The sequence below is a fragment of the Rhea pennata genome, chromosome Z, assembly GCF_028389875.1.
Source record: "Rhea pennata isolate bPtePen1 chromosome Z, bPtePen1.pri, whole genome shotgun sequence".
Taxonomy (NCBI): Eukaryota; Metazoa; Chordata; class Aves; order Rheiformes; family Rheidae; genus Rhea; species Rhea pennata.
This window is the reverse complement of record NC_084702.1, coordinates 69,151,611-69,168,619: the sequence shown is the minus strand read 5'-3', so window position 1 is coordinate 69,168,619 and position 17,009 is coordinate 69,151,611. Positions and strand designations below refer to the sequence as shown.

General features: G+C 38.1%; 1 protein-coding gene across 2 annotated transcripts in view; it reads left to right on the top strand.

Annotated features, from left to right (window-relative positions):
* Positions 1–16,016, top strand: part of RAI14 (retinoic acid induced 14) — an 83,837-nt gene extending 67,821 nt beyond the window's left edge. Inside the window, exons 6-18 of one of the 2 annotated variants that reach the window (XM_062599452.1) lie at positions 722–779; positions 1,557–1,627; positions 3,037–3,143; positions 5,087–5,265; positions 5,963–5,991; positions 7,008–7,094; positions 7,719–7,805; positions 8,442–8,493; positions 8,811–8,929; positions 9,475–10,995; positions 12,038–12,187; positions 13,695–13,760; positions 14,001–16,016. In XM_062599452.1, the coding sequence (XP_062455436.1) occupies positions 722–779; positions 1,557–1,627; positions 3,037–3,143; positions 5,087–5,265; positions 5,963–5,991; positions 7,008–7,094; positions 7,719–7,805; positions 8,442–8,493; positions 8,811–8,929; positions 9,475–10,995; positions 12,038–12,187; positions 13,695–13,760; positions 14,001–14,078 (2,604 nt within the window). In that variant the 3' untranslated portion in view covers positions 14,079–16,016. The remainder of the gene's footprint in view (positions 1–721; positions 780–1,556; positions 1,628–3,036; positions 3,144–5,086; positions 5,266–5,962; positions 5,992–7,007; positions 7,095–7,718; positions 7,806–8,441; positions 8,494–8,810; positions 8,930–9,474; positions 10,996–12,037; positions 12,188–13,694; positions 13,761–14,000) is intronic. The other variant, XM_062599453.1, reaches the window with a different exon arrangement.
* The last annotated feature ends 993 nt before the right edge of the window (positions 16,017–17,009 follow it).

Sequence of the window (17,009 nt, the reverse complement as noted above, 5' to 3'; positions counted from 1 at the left end):
GTATAGAATGTGGTAACGTTCTTAAACCTTGTACCTAGAAATCTTGCAAGTGCTGCATTTGAAAGCCGCAAACTCTGATGTTTGTCTTTTAGAAAGCCTTTATTTCAGGATGGTATCTTTTTTTATTCAATATAAACTGAAACTAAAATCTTTATCAAAGCAAGTCTTGATAAAGATTTGTAATTTGGTATTTTTGTATTTATTATTTCAAATTCTGGATTGGTTAGTAACAACTGTTGGCTAAAAGATACTGCAAAATATCACTGAGTTGTAGAGGCGTAAGTTTTTAGAAATGAAAATGAAGCATTATTTCATTTGAAAAAATCTTGAAATAACTCAGACTAATTGCCTTAGAGCACAGTTGCTTTAGCTCTTATTGTAATGTAAAATATGAAACTTTTCTGGGGGAGCAGAGAGAGAGTCTTCACTTTTTGATTTCTTGATGTAAAATATTCTAAAACTGTAACTTTTTTTTTTTAAGATAGCTCACTCTCTATGAGATATTTCTGTAATTCCAGTATAAACTGTTACCAAGACAGGAGAGATCAGACTGGTGGAGAGGAAAGCTGTCCCTTTTATCAGTATTTTATTTCACTGTGTTTTCTGAAATAGCTCATAGAACTATTCTCAATATGTTCAGCACTCTGTCTTTAGCAGCGAACATATACTTTATTTTCTTGATGTTTCTCTATTTTTTTTTTCTTCTTTCTGTACTCTGCAGTGTAAATGCCCAGCAGACAGCACTGACAACTCTGGGAAAACAGCTTTACATTATGCAGGTAACTTCTTTACTGCAAACCTTTGTTATGTATTTTGTTGTGTTTGCTATACCTAGCTCTTCAGCTTTTTAGGTTCTGATTGTATAAATCTGGCAAATCTGTTTCTGCTGATTGGAAAATAGTTTGGAAAAATAGTTAACACAATGGCAAGCTATGTTGAAGTTGGATTTATTTCTAGTCTATCATGTCTTTTTTGGTTGGTTGGTTGGTTGGTTTTGGGGGGGGGGGTTTGCCATCTTTCATTGACTAGTCTGTAATTTTATTTCCAGCTTGGTGTCTCAGATTTGCAGCAACATGTCTGCATTTTTAATGTAACATTGAAAGCTTGTTCAGCTTTTTAAAATTAAGATATGCTTGACTAACTTGAGTAGCTGAGTGATGCATGTCCATCCTAATGACTTACAATTTTCAGATATTGTCTAGATAAGTATCATGAATAGTGAATTTCAAGATAACGTACAGTTAAGAAGTTCGCTCTTGCACGTGCAGATCAGTTGGTGTACTTAAGATTAAACTGATTCTTATTTTAGGGCATAAAGATTCATAGTTCAAAATAACATGAAAGGATATAATATGAATTTTATTTCTGTATACAACTTGCTGTTAATCCTCTTAGTCTTCCTCCTTTATTATAAAGAGAAATACATTTGAGTTTGCTTTCCTCATACCCTGCTGTAATGCTGCAGGATTGCAGGTTGGAAGTATGCAACACAGATTTCAAAAATGGGGTTTAATGAACTTTCATGCTTATGTTTCTTTTTATTTTTATTTTTTTAGCTGCATGTGGTTGTCTTCAGGTAGTTCAACTTCTATGTGAACACAAATGTCCAATTAACATCAAAGACTTGGTACGTACATCTTATCCCGTTGCAATTCAAAGTAGATTTTACCCCTTCCCCCTCCTCCAGTCAGTCTCAGGTGCAGCCCTTCAAAGCAGTACTCCTCTTACATTTTATTTTGGATTTTTCTGCCAGAAAAAGTTTCCTTTTGTGCCTTGCCGTAGCAGAGGTGGAAAAGCACCTCACCCTCTAATACAGTAAAGGTAGGATACGCTACCCATTAAATTGAGGGATTGGTGCAAGTAACTAGAATCCATTCTGATATATTCAAAACCTATCTTACATTCACTGGCTTTGGAGAAGGCCCATTATATGGCCAAGTTCTGTGAAATGCTGATTAAGCTCGGCCAGAATTTGATAGACCTAAGGGAAAAAAAGTAAAGCTGGTGTAGCCTAAAGGGTCAGAGTCATTACATTGAGTATTTTGAGTGTCTACAAACAACCAGGTCTTTGGGAAATACGCAGTTGCTCTCAGGTGATAACGGGAGGGAGCCTGATAGAATTCAGACAAAATACTGAGCTTAAAAACATTCAACTTGTTTTGGATGTCTTTGGGTTTTTTGATTCTGGACTATCACCTTCCTACCTGGCCTTTCTGTTAAAGGATCAGTCACAAAGTTTAGCTCTAAAATTTTTTAGCAGAAACATTTTAAAGGGAGATAACCTTCTCAAGACTGAACGAATGCTATAGGAGTTTCTTATAGCTGTGCTGAGATACATCATGAGAGGTTATAGGGAAGATGGAGCAAAACCCCTTTTTGAAGTGCACAGCAAAAGGATGACAAGCAACAGCTGCAAGTTAGGCATTGGACCAAATTGGGAAATTCCCGTTCAGCTTTAGGGAAGAAAACTTCTCACCATGAAAGTGGTCAAACATTGGAACTAGGACCTGAAGAGGCTGTGGTATCTCTGTCCTTGGAGATGCTTAAAACTTGACTGAACAAGTCTCTGAACAAGCTAAACTAACTTGAAGTTTACCTTGCTTTGGGTTGATGGCAGTGGAGGACACATCCTAGATGACCTCTAAAGATATCTTCCAACTGAAGTTATTCTATGGTTCTATGAAATGTATTTTTGCCTTATGCCTCGTTAAAATTCTTCGTTTTGTTGTGAAGCTGTTCAAAGGTATTGCACAGTTTCAAAATCATCATTTTATAGCATTAAGCAAATAGCAAAAGGATTGCAGAGAGCAAAAGGCATTCCTATTCCACATGCTTTGCTGTTTGATATCATCCTTAGCATTCAAGCAGTAAGTTAAAGTAAGCCCAACTACATTTTTGCTGCCCAAAGAAAATACACTGATAGTGCCTTGCTTGTGCTGTGTAGAGGGAAAGTTCACAGCTGAAGTTTTAACTGTTGAAGTGATACTTGTAAAGTGGATGGATTATAGTTCATAGTTGCTCTAAATGTGTTCCTAGGATGGGAACATACCTCTGCTGCTTGCAGTACAAAATGGTCACACGGAAGTCTGCAAATACCTTGTGGATCACGGAGCAGACATCAACACTAGGGACAAAAACGGAAGGTACAGCAAACTAACATTACCATGTTAATTCTGTCCTAAGGTTGACTCTCAGATGAAGCTTTCTTCCTGAATCCTTCCCAAAATCACTATTATGTGTATTAATGCCTCTTGTATCAGAGAGCATACCCTGATTGTTGAGAAGCCTTACAGAATTCTGGCTAAAGGGAAATGTGAAGTGGAAACTAGGTAACTACAAAACTACCTGTGACTATAAGAAAGTCCTTGGGCTACCAGAGTGGTGTAAATGCCATTTGGAAAACCTTTCTTCAAGAATCTGATTGATAGCACTTACGCGCTCATTGTTTTGTAAATGTTCCAGTTTTAAATACTACTCTGTTTTCAGCATGAGATAGTTTCTCCAACTTAAATCCTAAAACTATGTTACTTGCAAGTGACGTCCATGGGGGCTCTTTTCTCTACTATAATGCTGCCACAGATGCAAGATAGCAGCAGGGGAAAATACAGTGAAACTTTGATATTGGAGATGCTGCCTTATAAGAGAGGTGCCATTTAGAGATTTGTTGCCTTAATAGATACCTCACACATTAGAGTATTATGTTCAGACTGGAACATCCTATGGTGAAAAATGCACTTGTGTTGATAATGGTGATAATGACTAAAGTCATTTGAAAATTTTGAATTTTTATAAACAGTTATTGAAACTGCAGAAGTAAAGTCACTGAGATGACTTGGCTCTTATACCTGATTGCAGTCTGTATTATTATGTAAGATACAATGTCCATATTGTTCTGTGGCAACACCTACGATAAGGCTGAGCCTTAACTTTGTTTATATCAGTCCGAAGTTGTATTAGAGTTGTCTCTCATTTAAGCTTTCTAAAGAAAACCGCTTTATTCCCTTGGTTGGTTTGAACTGCCTCATCAGTGCTTTGGACTTGAGGTGCTGACCACTCCAGGACCTCTTCCTTCCTCTCACTAATTAGCATTTAATCAACAATGTTGAGATTTTGTTACTTGATTGGATGAAAGTATTTCTGTCACAGATATGCCAGTAGTTGGATTTTTTCTTTTTAATGCTGTGTGTGGCAGCTAAGAAAATGATATAGCACGGAATATACCATTTTCCTTTTCCACTCTCCCTCTGCTAAGGAGATTAGTCTTGCATCTTGTATTCACACAACTGTTCATGCTTTTCATTAGAAAAAAAGAAGGTTTAGTTGGGGAAATGTTTGAAAATGGCATGTCCAACTTTCTGTCTTGTCCAGGTAACACTAATTATTTTGGTCTTCTGAAACCATGCCCGGGACTTTGGCAATGTTACCCAAGTTACCACTTGACACTACTTTTTTAGCACAACAGTGTAACAGCCACCACTTCCACAGGCCACATTTAGAGTGTGGTTTTTATTTATCAGTAAAATGATTGTTGTAATATCTAGTAGCCTTTCAGTTTTATAACTGTGCTGAGGAATGTGTTTGCTGGTGAACTTGGCCAACCTATTAGGCGTGTTTCGGGGAGATGAGACTGTCATGCCTAGGCAGCAAAGGGATGCTAGAGCATGCCTGAAAGGTATTTTTTTCTGTTTGTTTGTAAGTATTCTGTATGTCTCTGATAATCTGTGCAAGTCACTTAAAAAAGACAGGTAACGTAGCATGTGCTTTCTGTGTGCTGCTGTTATTCTAGGATCTGACACTGACTAGCTGCACTGCGTTGGGGTTCAGGAACACATTGTTAGAGATATTTGGAGATGGGTGCAAAGCATGACAGGTCTTTGTAGAAGATCAAGCTGGGAAGTTTAGGGAAGGGGAGAAGAGGCAGAGCAGGTGGTTGTGAGAAATGACAGTTACAGGTATGTGTCAATATATGTGTTCATAAAATCTTGGACTTCATTGCTCAGTTACTGTCATGGTTTTTCCTGAAAGAAAGAGTTGCAGCTTAAAAAGTACAGTCTTGACATTTTTACGCTGTGTTTGTTTTGTCCAGAACTGCTTTGATGGTGGCTTGTGAAGCTGGTAGCCTTAGCATCGTGGAAGCCTTGCTTAGAAAAGGTGCAGATGTCAGTTTAGTAGATGTCTTCGGACAGAATGCCCTGCATTACTCCAAGCTCTCCGAGAATACAGGGATCCAGAATCTCCTGTCATCAAAGATCTCTCAGGAAGCGGGTATGTAAGAGATGCTGATCTGCGGCTTGTCACTTTGAATTGCCTGGCTGTATGTTTAGCAATAAGCGATTTTACTTCCTAAAGCAGCCTGAAAATATTTCAGAAGCCATCTTCAAGGTGGTCTGGCTGTGCCGTCCCAAAACGGCAAATTGCAGTCTCCACCATAAAAAGCTTATGCGGTAAAAACTAGTGTGAGATGAAGTGCTGCGGAAGGCATAAAGAGATATTTTGGAGAAAGAAAAGGTAAACTGATGCAGTAGTGTGGTGAAGTCTTGTGTGCAATTTGGAATAGATTTTCTGTTGTTAAGTGAAGGAATAAACGGAACATTTTAGCTCCTCAGTTGGTGGTTTAGAGAAAGAAGTAATGCAGAGAGAGGGCTTTATGGTCAAGCTAAAAAGAGTTTCCAAAGTGGGAGCCTAATGTGAAAGAATGGTAAGAGACTGTAGTAGAAGCAGAAATATCACAATCCTTAGACTTTTATCTCAATATGAAACAAACAAAAAAAAGAAGCAGAGAGAGTATGTAGTTCAAAGGGGGTGTGAAAATTAATGTATATTTCTTGGATTTCAAACACGAATTCAAAAACCAAACAAAGCATTTATGGTGTGGGAAGCAGAGCTGAGAGTTTGGTTAGGAATGGCAAATAACTTTTTCCTTGATAGCCATTCTTAATGCCACTTCTTTTCTACATTACAGATACAAAGTCACCGACTAAAGCAAAACAGGTATTTGACTTTTTGTTTGAAAATACTCAGGCTGTATAGGCTTCTAAATTTTTGAGAAACTAGTAATTGACATGCATACAAGCACTAGTGAGTGCCACAGCGAGATGTGCTACCAATAACTGTATTTTGTAATGCGAAAGGTTTTAGTTGTTCATTTAAGAAATGAGTTTCTTTTAAATTTAATTTCCCTCTGTAATAGTCAGCAGTGACAGCAACCCCTACTGCGAGAAAAGGAAGGGAGGAGAAGTCGTGTCTATGTGTGCATGTGCACGTGCACGCGCGTGCAGGGAAGGGGTGCCCCATTTCTTGTGTGTAACCGCAGGAGCTTGGCTCTAGGACTCCCTGTCACCTCAAAGTATAGAGAGGAAAATCAAGAAAAGGTCTCTGTGTTTCCAAAAAGGGGTAACTGAACTTCATCCTTGGTTACCTCTTACTGGAGACCCACATCTGGGAGAATTTCTGCAGGCTTAGGCAGTTAAACAGATAAATACATTTCTTACATGTCTTATTTAGTGTCATGGTATCTCGGAGCACAGGTGTCTTGTAGTCCTGCTGGTGGCTGGAAAGTGGATGAGGGTGCAATGCTCTGAGTCACTCCTCCTCTGAGTTGAGGTGGGTTTTTCAGAGACACCAAGCAGAAGCTGAGGGAGAGGAAGGACAGTACTGCTAAGAACGGCATGACTGGGCTATGAGTGAATGGAAGAATTTTAAGATCACTAGTGCTAAACCTATTGTCAGCTTGTGCTTTTTCACTAAATCTTGTTTGTTTTCACTGAAGCATGTTTTCCAAGGGACAGAGTCTTATTGTCAGGCATGTTTAATATCTCCGTTTTAATCAAGATGTAATCTTTAGATAGAAAAAAAAAGAAAAAAGGGCACTGCATGAGCTGCTAAAGTTGATATTAATGTGGGATTTTTATATATATATATATTTATTTATTTTTAATAAAACAACTTACTCAAACTTTACTAACCAAACTAACAAACCTACCTTCTCTGGCTGGTGAAACTTTCAGCATGATCAAGGCTCTAAATTAAGTTCAGAAAGAAGTGGAACTCCAAAAAAACGCAAAGCCCCACCTCCTCCTATCAGTCCTGTTCAGGTAAAGAAAAGACCAATTCTGAGATGCTTTTAGGGGGTAAGAAGTATTTTGAGCATTATGTGAATGATGTAGCCTAGATTTGCCCTATCATTGTTATCTTCTACACCTGTTATATCATGAGTGCTTTCTCTGACATTGGGATGACACCAAAAAGACATGCATTGGTTAAAGTGAAAATTACTTGAAATATGGCATCATCTAAAATACAGCTATATAAATTACTATATGGATGCTTCTTCCATTGAAAGTTGAAGGTCTCCTGGTTATGATGACTTCCATAAGTAAATATATGTATTTTAAATATACATATATACATACACAGTATGTGCATATGTGTAGAAATATATAATAAAATAAAATGCACAAATAGATATAGTATCAAAATGGAGCTTAACAAATATATTTAATGTAAATGTTACTCATATAACAGCAACACTGTGTATGTACTACTGGCTCAGAAGACCCTGAATAATTAGACTTGCTCTTTGATACTAACCCAGAGTTATGACTTATTGTAGCATAGGGGAAAGTACTTTTTAGTATATATGTGGGCACATGTCACCAATAGTTACATTTACACACATGTATGCATGCATATACTCATTTATATAAAATCTTTTACAGCTTAGTGATTTGTCCTCTCCACGTTCATCAGCTTCAACTCCCATGACTGGAAAAGGACAGGCTTTCTTTGCTGACCAAATCTGCAAGGTATCACAGTTGACAGTAGTCTTGGGGAAGGAAAGTGTAATACCGTAATAATTTATTTGCTGAGTCCAGAATCTCCTGCGAATTAATTAGCTGAATTTTGAGGATTAGAAAGGAATCTATTAAAAAGAAAAAAGGAACCTGTTTCAAAATAATCCACATTTGCTTTGTAAATTACATTTATGTTCAGTTAGTACGTAGTAGAATTAGTCATAAGCTAGTACTTAGCAGTATGATTATGAAAGTAAGTGTTATTTTATTAACGGGAGCTCATTACCTAATGCCAGTGAAGTACGTGGCATTGTGCAATACAAAAAGTAGAGACTCTTTCACCAAAAGACATCAAGAAAATGTTGAGTGTGTTCTGTCTGATCTTTACCTCATGGTGTTGAAGATTTCACCTTTTTAAATAATTACAATATATCGCACTTTCTAATCACAAGACGGCAGCTTTCCAAACTGTCTGTGGGATAGTTGCCCCAATTTTGTTGACATTTAATGAGAACTGCCCAGCTGAATGCTGTTAGCAGATTTTGAAGTATTGGCCACATGCTTCATCCGGCCCTATACCTGCTGTTGTGAACTGTGCAATTTTATATCTGCTTTCTGTGAATGTGTTGTCTGCTGGTGTCCCAACAGGAAGAATTCAGCCCCCTGAATAATAAAGACAGACTGAGCGACAGCACAACAGGTGACGTAAACAATAATCTTGATCCTTATTTTTGAATTTGGTGGTATGAAGCATTGAAGTCTGGTCAGAAATCTGCTGTGCCCTTCTACTTGGGATAACTATAAGGAGTAACTTTTTGCAGTTTCAAGTCTCCACCTAAACCTCCTGTTTATCTGAGCAAGTTAATGCGTTTTGGGGGAAAACACGTCTAAGAATAGTTCTCCTGTTCACAGTGCTAGGTGGTCATGGAAAAAAAGGCTTAATTTGAAAAGACACACTATGTAGCAAGCTGTGGGATCAGTTCAGCTTTACAAAGTTTTTGTTTTTCCCCCCTCAAGGTGCTGATAGTTTATTGGATGTAAGTTCTGACACCGACCAGCAAGATCTACTTATGCTGATGCAAGCAAAAATCGCTTCTCTGACATTACACAACAAGGAGCTACAGGACAAATTACAGGTGGTGTATTTTTGTGCTGTTCTGGTGATCTGTTAGCCTGTTAGCAGAACAGAGTAGTGCTTACCATTTTAAAGAGATATGCTGTGAAGATAATTTAAAGGGCTTGTTTTAGTAAAAAAAAAACATTACAAAAAAAAAAACAAAACAAAAGAAAAACATGGACACACTGCCCCAAAGGACTAAATTAGTGTTTTGATTTCACTTTTCCCATGAATTACCGAATATCTTTGTTTATTATGATAACCACATTCTTAAATATGTTGTTAACAGTTGTGTTAGTAAAATTTTAATTTGCATAGCTTTGATTATTACCTTATGGAGATCAGCCCAGACTTTCAAAGGAGCTTGGCACTTACTGCTTTCTTTGACTGTAGATGGATAAATGGGAGCAGCTGGTTTTTGAGGTATTCTAAAAATTTATCCTATAGAGCTTTAATTGCTCATCTCTGTAGAACGTAGCAAGAGTTCCTTGCTTATTCTCTTGTAACAAATATAATCATACATTTGTTTTTATCATGCAGTTGTTTTGGTTTATTTTTACACAGGAAAGAATACCTAAAGAAGCCAATTCTACTATAGATTCTTTTCATTCAACCCAAACAGAGTTTGATCAAACAGCAGATAGACAAAGTGAGTTCTCAGCTCAGGAACTGAAGTCTTCATTAAATGCCACCCAAATTCAAGAAAAGCCAGCAAGCCCCAGTGAAGTAAAAATAAAGCACCTCCAGGAAGACTTAAAGGATGTGCAGAGAAAATTAGAAAATTCTGAAGCCAAAAGAAAGCACTTAGAGGTTCAGGTCCAGTCTAGAGTTCCAGACAGAGATCATTTAAATAGCACAGACATTTCAGAAAATGGCTCTGATCTTAACCTAAAGCTCCAAGAAACTCAGAACAGGTATGGGGAAGCAGTGAAAGAGGTTTTGAATGTACAAAGGCAAATGAAATTGGGTCTTGTTTCCTCTGAAAGTGAAGAAAACAGTTCTGACCTGAGTAGGTTGAAGGTTACATGCGAAGAATTTGAAATGCTTAAGCACGAGTTGAAGAGAGCATTGGAGGAAAATGAAAGACAAAAAGAGAAAGTAAGACAGCTGCAGAAAAAGTTTGAAGAGAGAGAGCAGAATGTGCCAATGTCTTTGGAAGAACGTGAGGAAATAAAGAATACATATTGTTCAGTTATTGACAACATTAACCAAGAGAAAGCATTGTTGATTGAGAGATACAAAGAAGGGCAAGAGGAAATTAAAAGGCTGCAGGATAAGCTGACAAATCAGACTCAGCTGGAATCCAGTGCTGAAGCTGGAGAAAGACAAGAGGCAATGAGCAGAATGATAGATGAGCTCAACAGACAACTTAGTGAATTGTCTCAGTTGTACAAAGAAGCACAAACAGAGCTCGAAGATTATAGGAAGAGAAAAACTCTAGATGATATAGCTTTGGACTACATTCCTAAAGATGAGCATGAAAAGCTGATGCAGATAACAAATTCTTTGAAATACAAAGCTGAGAATGAGTTATCGGAAATGAAATCCCAGTACACAAAAGTATTAGATGAAGCAGAAGAATTAAAGCAACTGATAGACACTCAGAAACAAAACTCTGTGCCAATTACTGAACACAATCAGGTGATGAATGCACTCAGAAGTACTTTAAAGGAAATGGAGGAAGAAGTAAATGAGCTCAGAGGACTGCTTACCAATAAGGAAAGTGAAGTAAGAAACCTACAGAAGGAATTACTGGAAGAAAAAGCAGCAATTAATGAAGCAATGGTACCCAGGTCTACTTATGAAAAACTCCAGTCTTCATTAGAAGGTGAAGTTAATATTTTGTCATCCAAATTGAAAGATGTAATCAAAGAGAAGGAAAATGTGTCCTTAGATGTTACACAACTGAGAAATGAAGTTTTGCATTTAAAGGAAGAGAAGGAAGGTATGCACACTCTGCTTGAAGCAAAGGAGCGGGAGGTAACTGGGCTTCACCAAAAGTATCATCAAGCTCAAGAAGATCTTCTTGAAATGAAAAGATATTCTGAAAGTTCATCAAAACTAGAAGAGGATAAAGATAAAAAGGTTAGTATTTTGCTGCAGAGGAGGGGTCATATGTGAGCTCAGACTGCAAAACATGTTGGATAGTACATGGGTGATCTAAAACACCATACTGGGTCAAGTGCCACAGAATGGAGTAACTTTTGAGTTTGCCCCTCTAACAATTCCAATGCCACACTTCTATCTTTCAGTTCGTAAAACCAAAGAAGCTTTTATTGAACATATTTGACTTTACGCTTGCTTTCCTCTCCCATGAAGATGTACATGCTTTTTCAATTTACCTCTTTTAAAATCAGCTCAGGTTGAGTTCACAGTATTCAGGCAACTGAAGTCAAAGTAGGATTTACAGCAGGAAGAGATCCATAAGGAAATGTCTAGAAATAAAGGATCAGAAAGGAGCAAAAATACACCATTCTGAGTTTAATAAAGCACCTTAACACCAGCATGACTTGACTCTTTTCCTTCTATAACTACCAAGTCAGTCACTACAAATTTCTTTTACGAAGCTGTGTATTCCTCTGCTTGTGGATAGCTCACCTGGGTTTGGTATGTTTATCCTGTGTTCAGAAGCAGTGTCTGTAAAGTCAGTAAATGCAATTCTTGTTCATAAATATAGCTGGCTTTCAGAACTTGGAATACATGTTGAATGACGAGGCTAGGAGTAGAGCATCAAGCAGGTGGCAGGGACCTGTGCTGAAAGGGAGAGATCAAGGGGTCTTTGGGCTGAGAATGTCATTTGTATGTGTGAGGTGCCGCTTACCTGCAGACATCCTTGTTCTTGTGAGAAGCCAGAGCTGTAAGCTGCTGCTTGGAGGGAAATGTCACACTAGTCTGCTAGGTTTGGGGGAGGCACTGCAGAGCCAAAACTGCTCTCATGCACTGTTGTGTGAACAGTGGGTTGCAGCAGGGGGGAGAGGAGCACTATAACCTTTTGCTTCCGTAATGTCCTTGGTTGGCCGTTGTCTCTCTTAAAGATAAGTCACAGATTTCTCTTAGATGACACCTGCGAGAATGCTGCAGTATGCCCTGCAGCTTTTCATGAGAACCTGTTTTTTCCCCTCCCTAGATCAATGAGATGTCCAAGGAAGTTAGCAAGTTAAAAGAAGCACTGAATAGCCTTTCTCAGCTTTCCTACTCGACCAGCGCCCCCAAACGACAGAGTCAGCAGCTAGAGGCATTACAGCAACAAGTGAAGCAGTTGCAAAACCAACTGACTGTAAGTATGATAATACATAAACGCACTGTTATTCCCAGTTCTTCCAAGAGGTGTGGGGCTTTCCTAACTGTACCCAGTTTAAACTTGAGCAAAGTCAATGAGTATAAGAAAAGGAAGTTTTATCCAGAAGTTTTATAGTGCTCTGAAATATTTTTAAGGAATCCATATGTTACTTCAGAATTGTTGTTAAGAAATTAAATCTAACTATAGAAAGCTACTGTTCCCAATATATTCCCTGAGATCAATAGTGGAACCAAATTAATGTACTTACAGTGGAGTGTGGTGGCCGGACCTGCCGCTGAAACCTTGAATTGTGAAAGATATAGCCAGTGTACTGTGGATTTGTGTGTTTTTCTCAGAAACATGTAGATTTAATCATCAGCTGAAGTTTTTTGTTTCTCAAGCAAAAATAATTTTGGCTTCTTGGAAGAAAACAGTCACTGAAGGCATGAAATGTCAAGTGAAACAGGTCCATCTGTTTGGAGGGAGCACAGTTTATTCTCTGAATTTTTACACTGCTTAGTGTTTTATGATCATAGCTGTTTGTACATAAAAGGCCCAGTCTTTTAAGCTGGGCAAAATCGTAATAGCTATTTCCAAGAGCCAACCTGTCCAAAGAAACATTTTAATCCACTGCAGAAAATGAAAAGGAGGTATTTCCTGCCAGAAGCCTTTGTTGAGAGCTCTCAAGTTATCCTGAAAGGCAAATTCCCAGCCCAGAGTGCCAAATGGCTTTCATGGTGTCTGCTTTCCTCCTCTCCCCTCCAACAGACAAATGAATTAATAGACATATAGGCCAGAAAAAATCTTTTGCAGTGAGGGGAAAGAAACAAATAAGTAGACAGTTAAACACTGGGTCCTGTCAGTGTAAAGGCCTATGTTTTTTTTTTCCTTATGTCCACAAAGTCCATAAGATGCTTTCATCTCCCACTGCTCAGGGACCAGCAAAGTAGTGTGAAATGCAAAGATATGCAACATGTTAGGAAAGTGGGTAGGATTTACAACAGGACTGTACAGTTCTTCCCTTTTGTTCGTCTGGCTTTCCAGACAGCTTCACGTTTATGTGCAGAGGTGGCTTTCAGGATGTGGCAGTCTGAGATCGCAGGAGAGGAAGCCTCCTTTCCTTGTTTGAACGTGTAGTAACTAGTCAGAGATTTTATGAATCAGGACCTTTGTAAGCACCTCCTGTTCACTTGGTTTCCAATATTGCATAGAGTATGGGTTCATTCCACGTCTTTGCAGCTCAGTGCTTCCTATAGCCCATGTCAGCTCAATATCTCGCTCACTAGGATGGGTAGAATTACAGCATTTCTGTGGATTATGCTTCCTAGCTAATTACATTGTGGATGACCAGCAACACAGTACTGTCTCTGAGCTGGTTTTCCATGTATGCATAAGAGATTGTTCTATCCCTTGCAATTTCCTTGGTCTCCCTAAATCTAGTTGTGGTGTTTTGAAGTGAATAGTTCTGAATGTCCATGACTTTCTGCTTAAAACTATTTTCCAGGAAACAAAGAAACAACACCAGGAGATTGTCTCAGTTTACCGGATGCATCTTCTCTATGCTGTGCAGGTATAACTGTGTATTATCAGATAATAAGTAGGTATTTTAATGAAATATGTTTCTTCTGCAGATATTAAGATCTTCCCTTGTTAGTCTGACTATTTAAGCACAAATTCAATGCAGCTTTCTCTTGGGAAACTGATATACTTAATATACCTTGAAAATAGTCTGTAAATCTTCTTAAGGAGTAGAGAGATGCTTGAATTTAATTCTTGAAATTAATTCTTTCTTCTTTCTCCCCTTGTTTAGGGTCAAATGGATGAAGATGTCCAGAAAGTGCTTAAACAAATTTTATCCATGTGTAAAAGCCAATCACAGAAAAAGTAAACAAAAAACAAAGACAGCTCTCCATTTTTATTAATGCTGATATGGGTGTTTATCTAGATTGGCCTTAACATAAGATTTAAAATTGGCAATTTGCTGCTTTTTTTCCCCATTGTGCTATTTGTGAGGTGGATTTGTCTATCTATCTCTACCACTTCCATTTGCATTTGCATGTGCAATAACAAACATATGCCCACTTTTCATATCCAAAATGCAAGCATGTACTTCAGACTTGTTACTTAGGCCACTCCATGTCACATTGATGTGAAAGTACTTTCTAGCTTTCTCCAGTAGGGGAAGGCTAATCTGGATGCAAGCACCCATGTCGCCTGGATAAAGGTGAAATTCTTCATAAGGTCTCCTGTACTATTTATAAGCTGTATCTTGTTACTGGGGAGTTTAATTGCTTGGTGTTACGGGACTCAGCTTCCTGACATTTTGTTGTATTCAGTCTTTGGCAGAGCAGAGTTTGGGCAGCCTTGCAGCAATGAGCAGAAGTAGATATTTTTGGTGAGCCAGAACGTCAAACAGCTACACTTATTATTTAAGATTAATACACCATAAGGTAGCTGTCCCAATCCATCCAATGCACTGAGTAACAGAAATCATACCATGCTTCATAGTTTCCTTGAACCACCTGGTAATAGAATTAAACTATTTCAAAAGGTAAAATCATTAGTTTATTGAAGTTCTGTACAAAGCAGTACAGAAAGGTCTGTACAAACCACCCTTTATGATAGGTTTAGCTATCTATGCAAGCGTTGGCCATGAAGCTCAGGAACAAAACCAGAACATAAACTTCAGACAAGGGATTCTAGTGAACACAGGATGTTTACAGTGAACGTCAATGCCTCGAACTTCCTAACCTCACTTTTGTAAAGATCTTCTCTTCAGTATATTTTTATTGGCCCTCTAATGAATTTTTTTGTAACTAAACCATTTTTTCTACATAATGTTTGCATTAAGCTTATTAACAAATATTTTTAGGTAACTGTGTTTTAGAGAGTTTCTTTTTATACCCCCAAGCATTTGGTAATAGTGAAGCATAATGAAGTGCTTGAAAATTTCTGTACAGAATATTAGACCTGTTTGTCAACATGGCCCGGAGCAGTGAAGTGTAAAATACAGTTCAGCCTGCTGTTTCAACAAACGTAGAAATGATTGGTAGAGAAGAGCAAAAGGTATCAAAAAACATTCTCTACATGTTCTTCCAGAGGCCATGGGCATCAATAAAGCCTTTGTCAGCATCGTTAAATTTAGAAGTCAAATAAAAATGCCTGATACGGTATAGTATAAAACTATGTAAGAATATTTCTAAGTACACACTGCACTTGAGGGTACAACCAATCTAACTAGCTTACAGCTTCACTATGGTATTTGTTTTATTCCTGTTAGCAGATATGTCTCTAATAGAGAAATCTCCAGGGCTACATAATCTATGAAGTTTTTATAGAGTCATAATATGACAAGAGTCAGCGGTGCCTCAGGCTGACTAGACTCATACTGCACTTATCAGATAATTCCTAACCCTGGCAAAACTGAAATGGATTTTAAAAACACAAACAAGAAATACATCTTTGCATCAGTTATACTTCGGTGTTACTTTTCTTGGGTTGTTTAACTAATGCCTGCTAATTTTGAACAGTATTTTATAGTTAGATGGTTTTGAAAATGCTCCAAAGAAATGTGAAAAGAATTTTGCTGCAGCACTTAAAACAACAAAACGTTAAGCATGCTAATGCTGCAAAGTATAAAACTTGATAAACCATTTTGTAGGCTGCCTGATGGATTTAGTCTTCTACTTTGTTTTGGTTTGTATATTTATTACAATTATATTTGTGGAATATTGAAAATTATACACTACAGCATAGCAAGTTTCTTTATATGTAATTTACAAGGAGTTTCCTTATGCAGCAAATAAACTATTTCCAGGTTTTTTCATCTTTGTTCTTTTTGTATATTCAATTTCTGTTTGTATTAAGGGAAATCTTGTTACATTGTTATAATGGGGCTCAAAAATGTTCTGTATCTCACGGTTAGATAACTATATCAAGCGAGAGAGGTCTTTTTCCCCCAAATTGGAGCTTGATTTTTAACTTTCTTGATCTGATGGCTAGAATAGAACCACTCCAAATTCTGTGTAACCGATTTTGCCAATTATACCTTCTGTCTACTAAGTTCAGAGCCATTTTCAAGGGGACATTCTGCTAAAAATAATAGTTTTTCCAGTCAGCAGTGGATGCATTCCAGTTAAGTTTAAAACCACTGTAGTCCGGTATCACAGATGGTGCAGCCCCCCCAGTTCTCAAAACCGCAGTTTTTTATTAGCATCTCATCCCATGCACAGGCAACTGCAATGGAAGTGTATATACATGTGCATGTGGGTGTATACATGTGTATATATGTGTGTGTGTTTGTGTATACATCTATATACTCCTCTCTTAACTTTGTCTGTCCCATTGCCTTTTGTCATCTCTCGCTCCTCTGAGTTTTGTTTGAGAAACTAGTTTTTAGTCACTTGTTCGCTAGTATCTTCCCGTTTCAGGGCAGAACACAGTAATGGTAGGAATTGCACATCTTTTGGTTACATTCTGCCAGTCAGTAGCTCTTTAGCCTCTTGTAAAAAGCTGCTGTAAGCTGCAAACGGGGTTTCCTTCGAGCAGGGCTGTTGACACACTGGCGTGTGAAATCTGTGCCTGGTGAGATCACCTGGTAGGGTAGAACCGAGTCGCTTCAAGTTGTGGATTAAGGATTTTATCACTAACTAGTCGTTGCTGATGGATTAATAAGATCACAGAATGGCTCTTCACAGGCATGGGCCTGCTGAGCCAGTATTCCCCATCTGAATTGCCATTTGTTTTCCGTGTGGATGGCTGGGCACCAGCTCTGGTGTGTAATGGCATATTTTAGGGGCAGACCCGTGGTGGGTCCTGC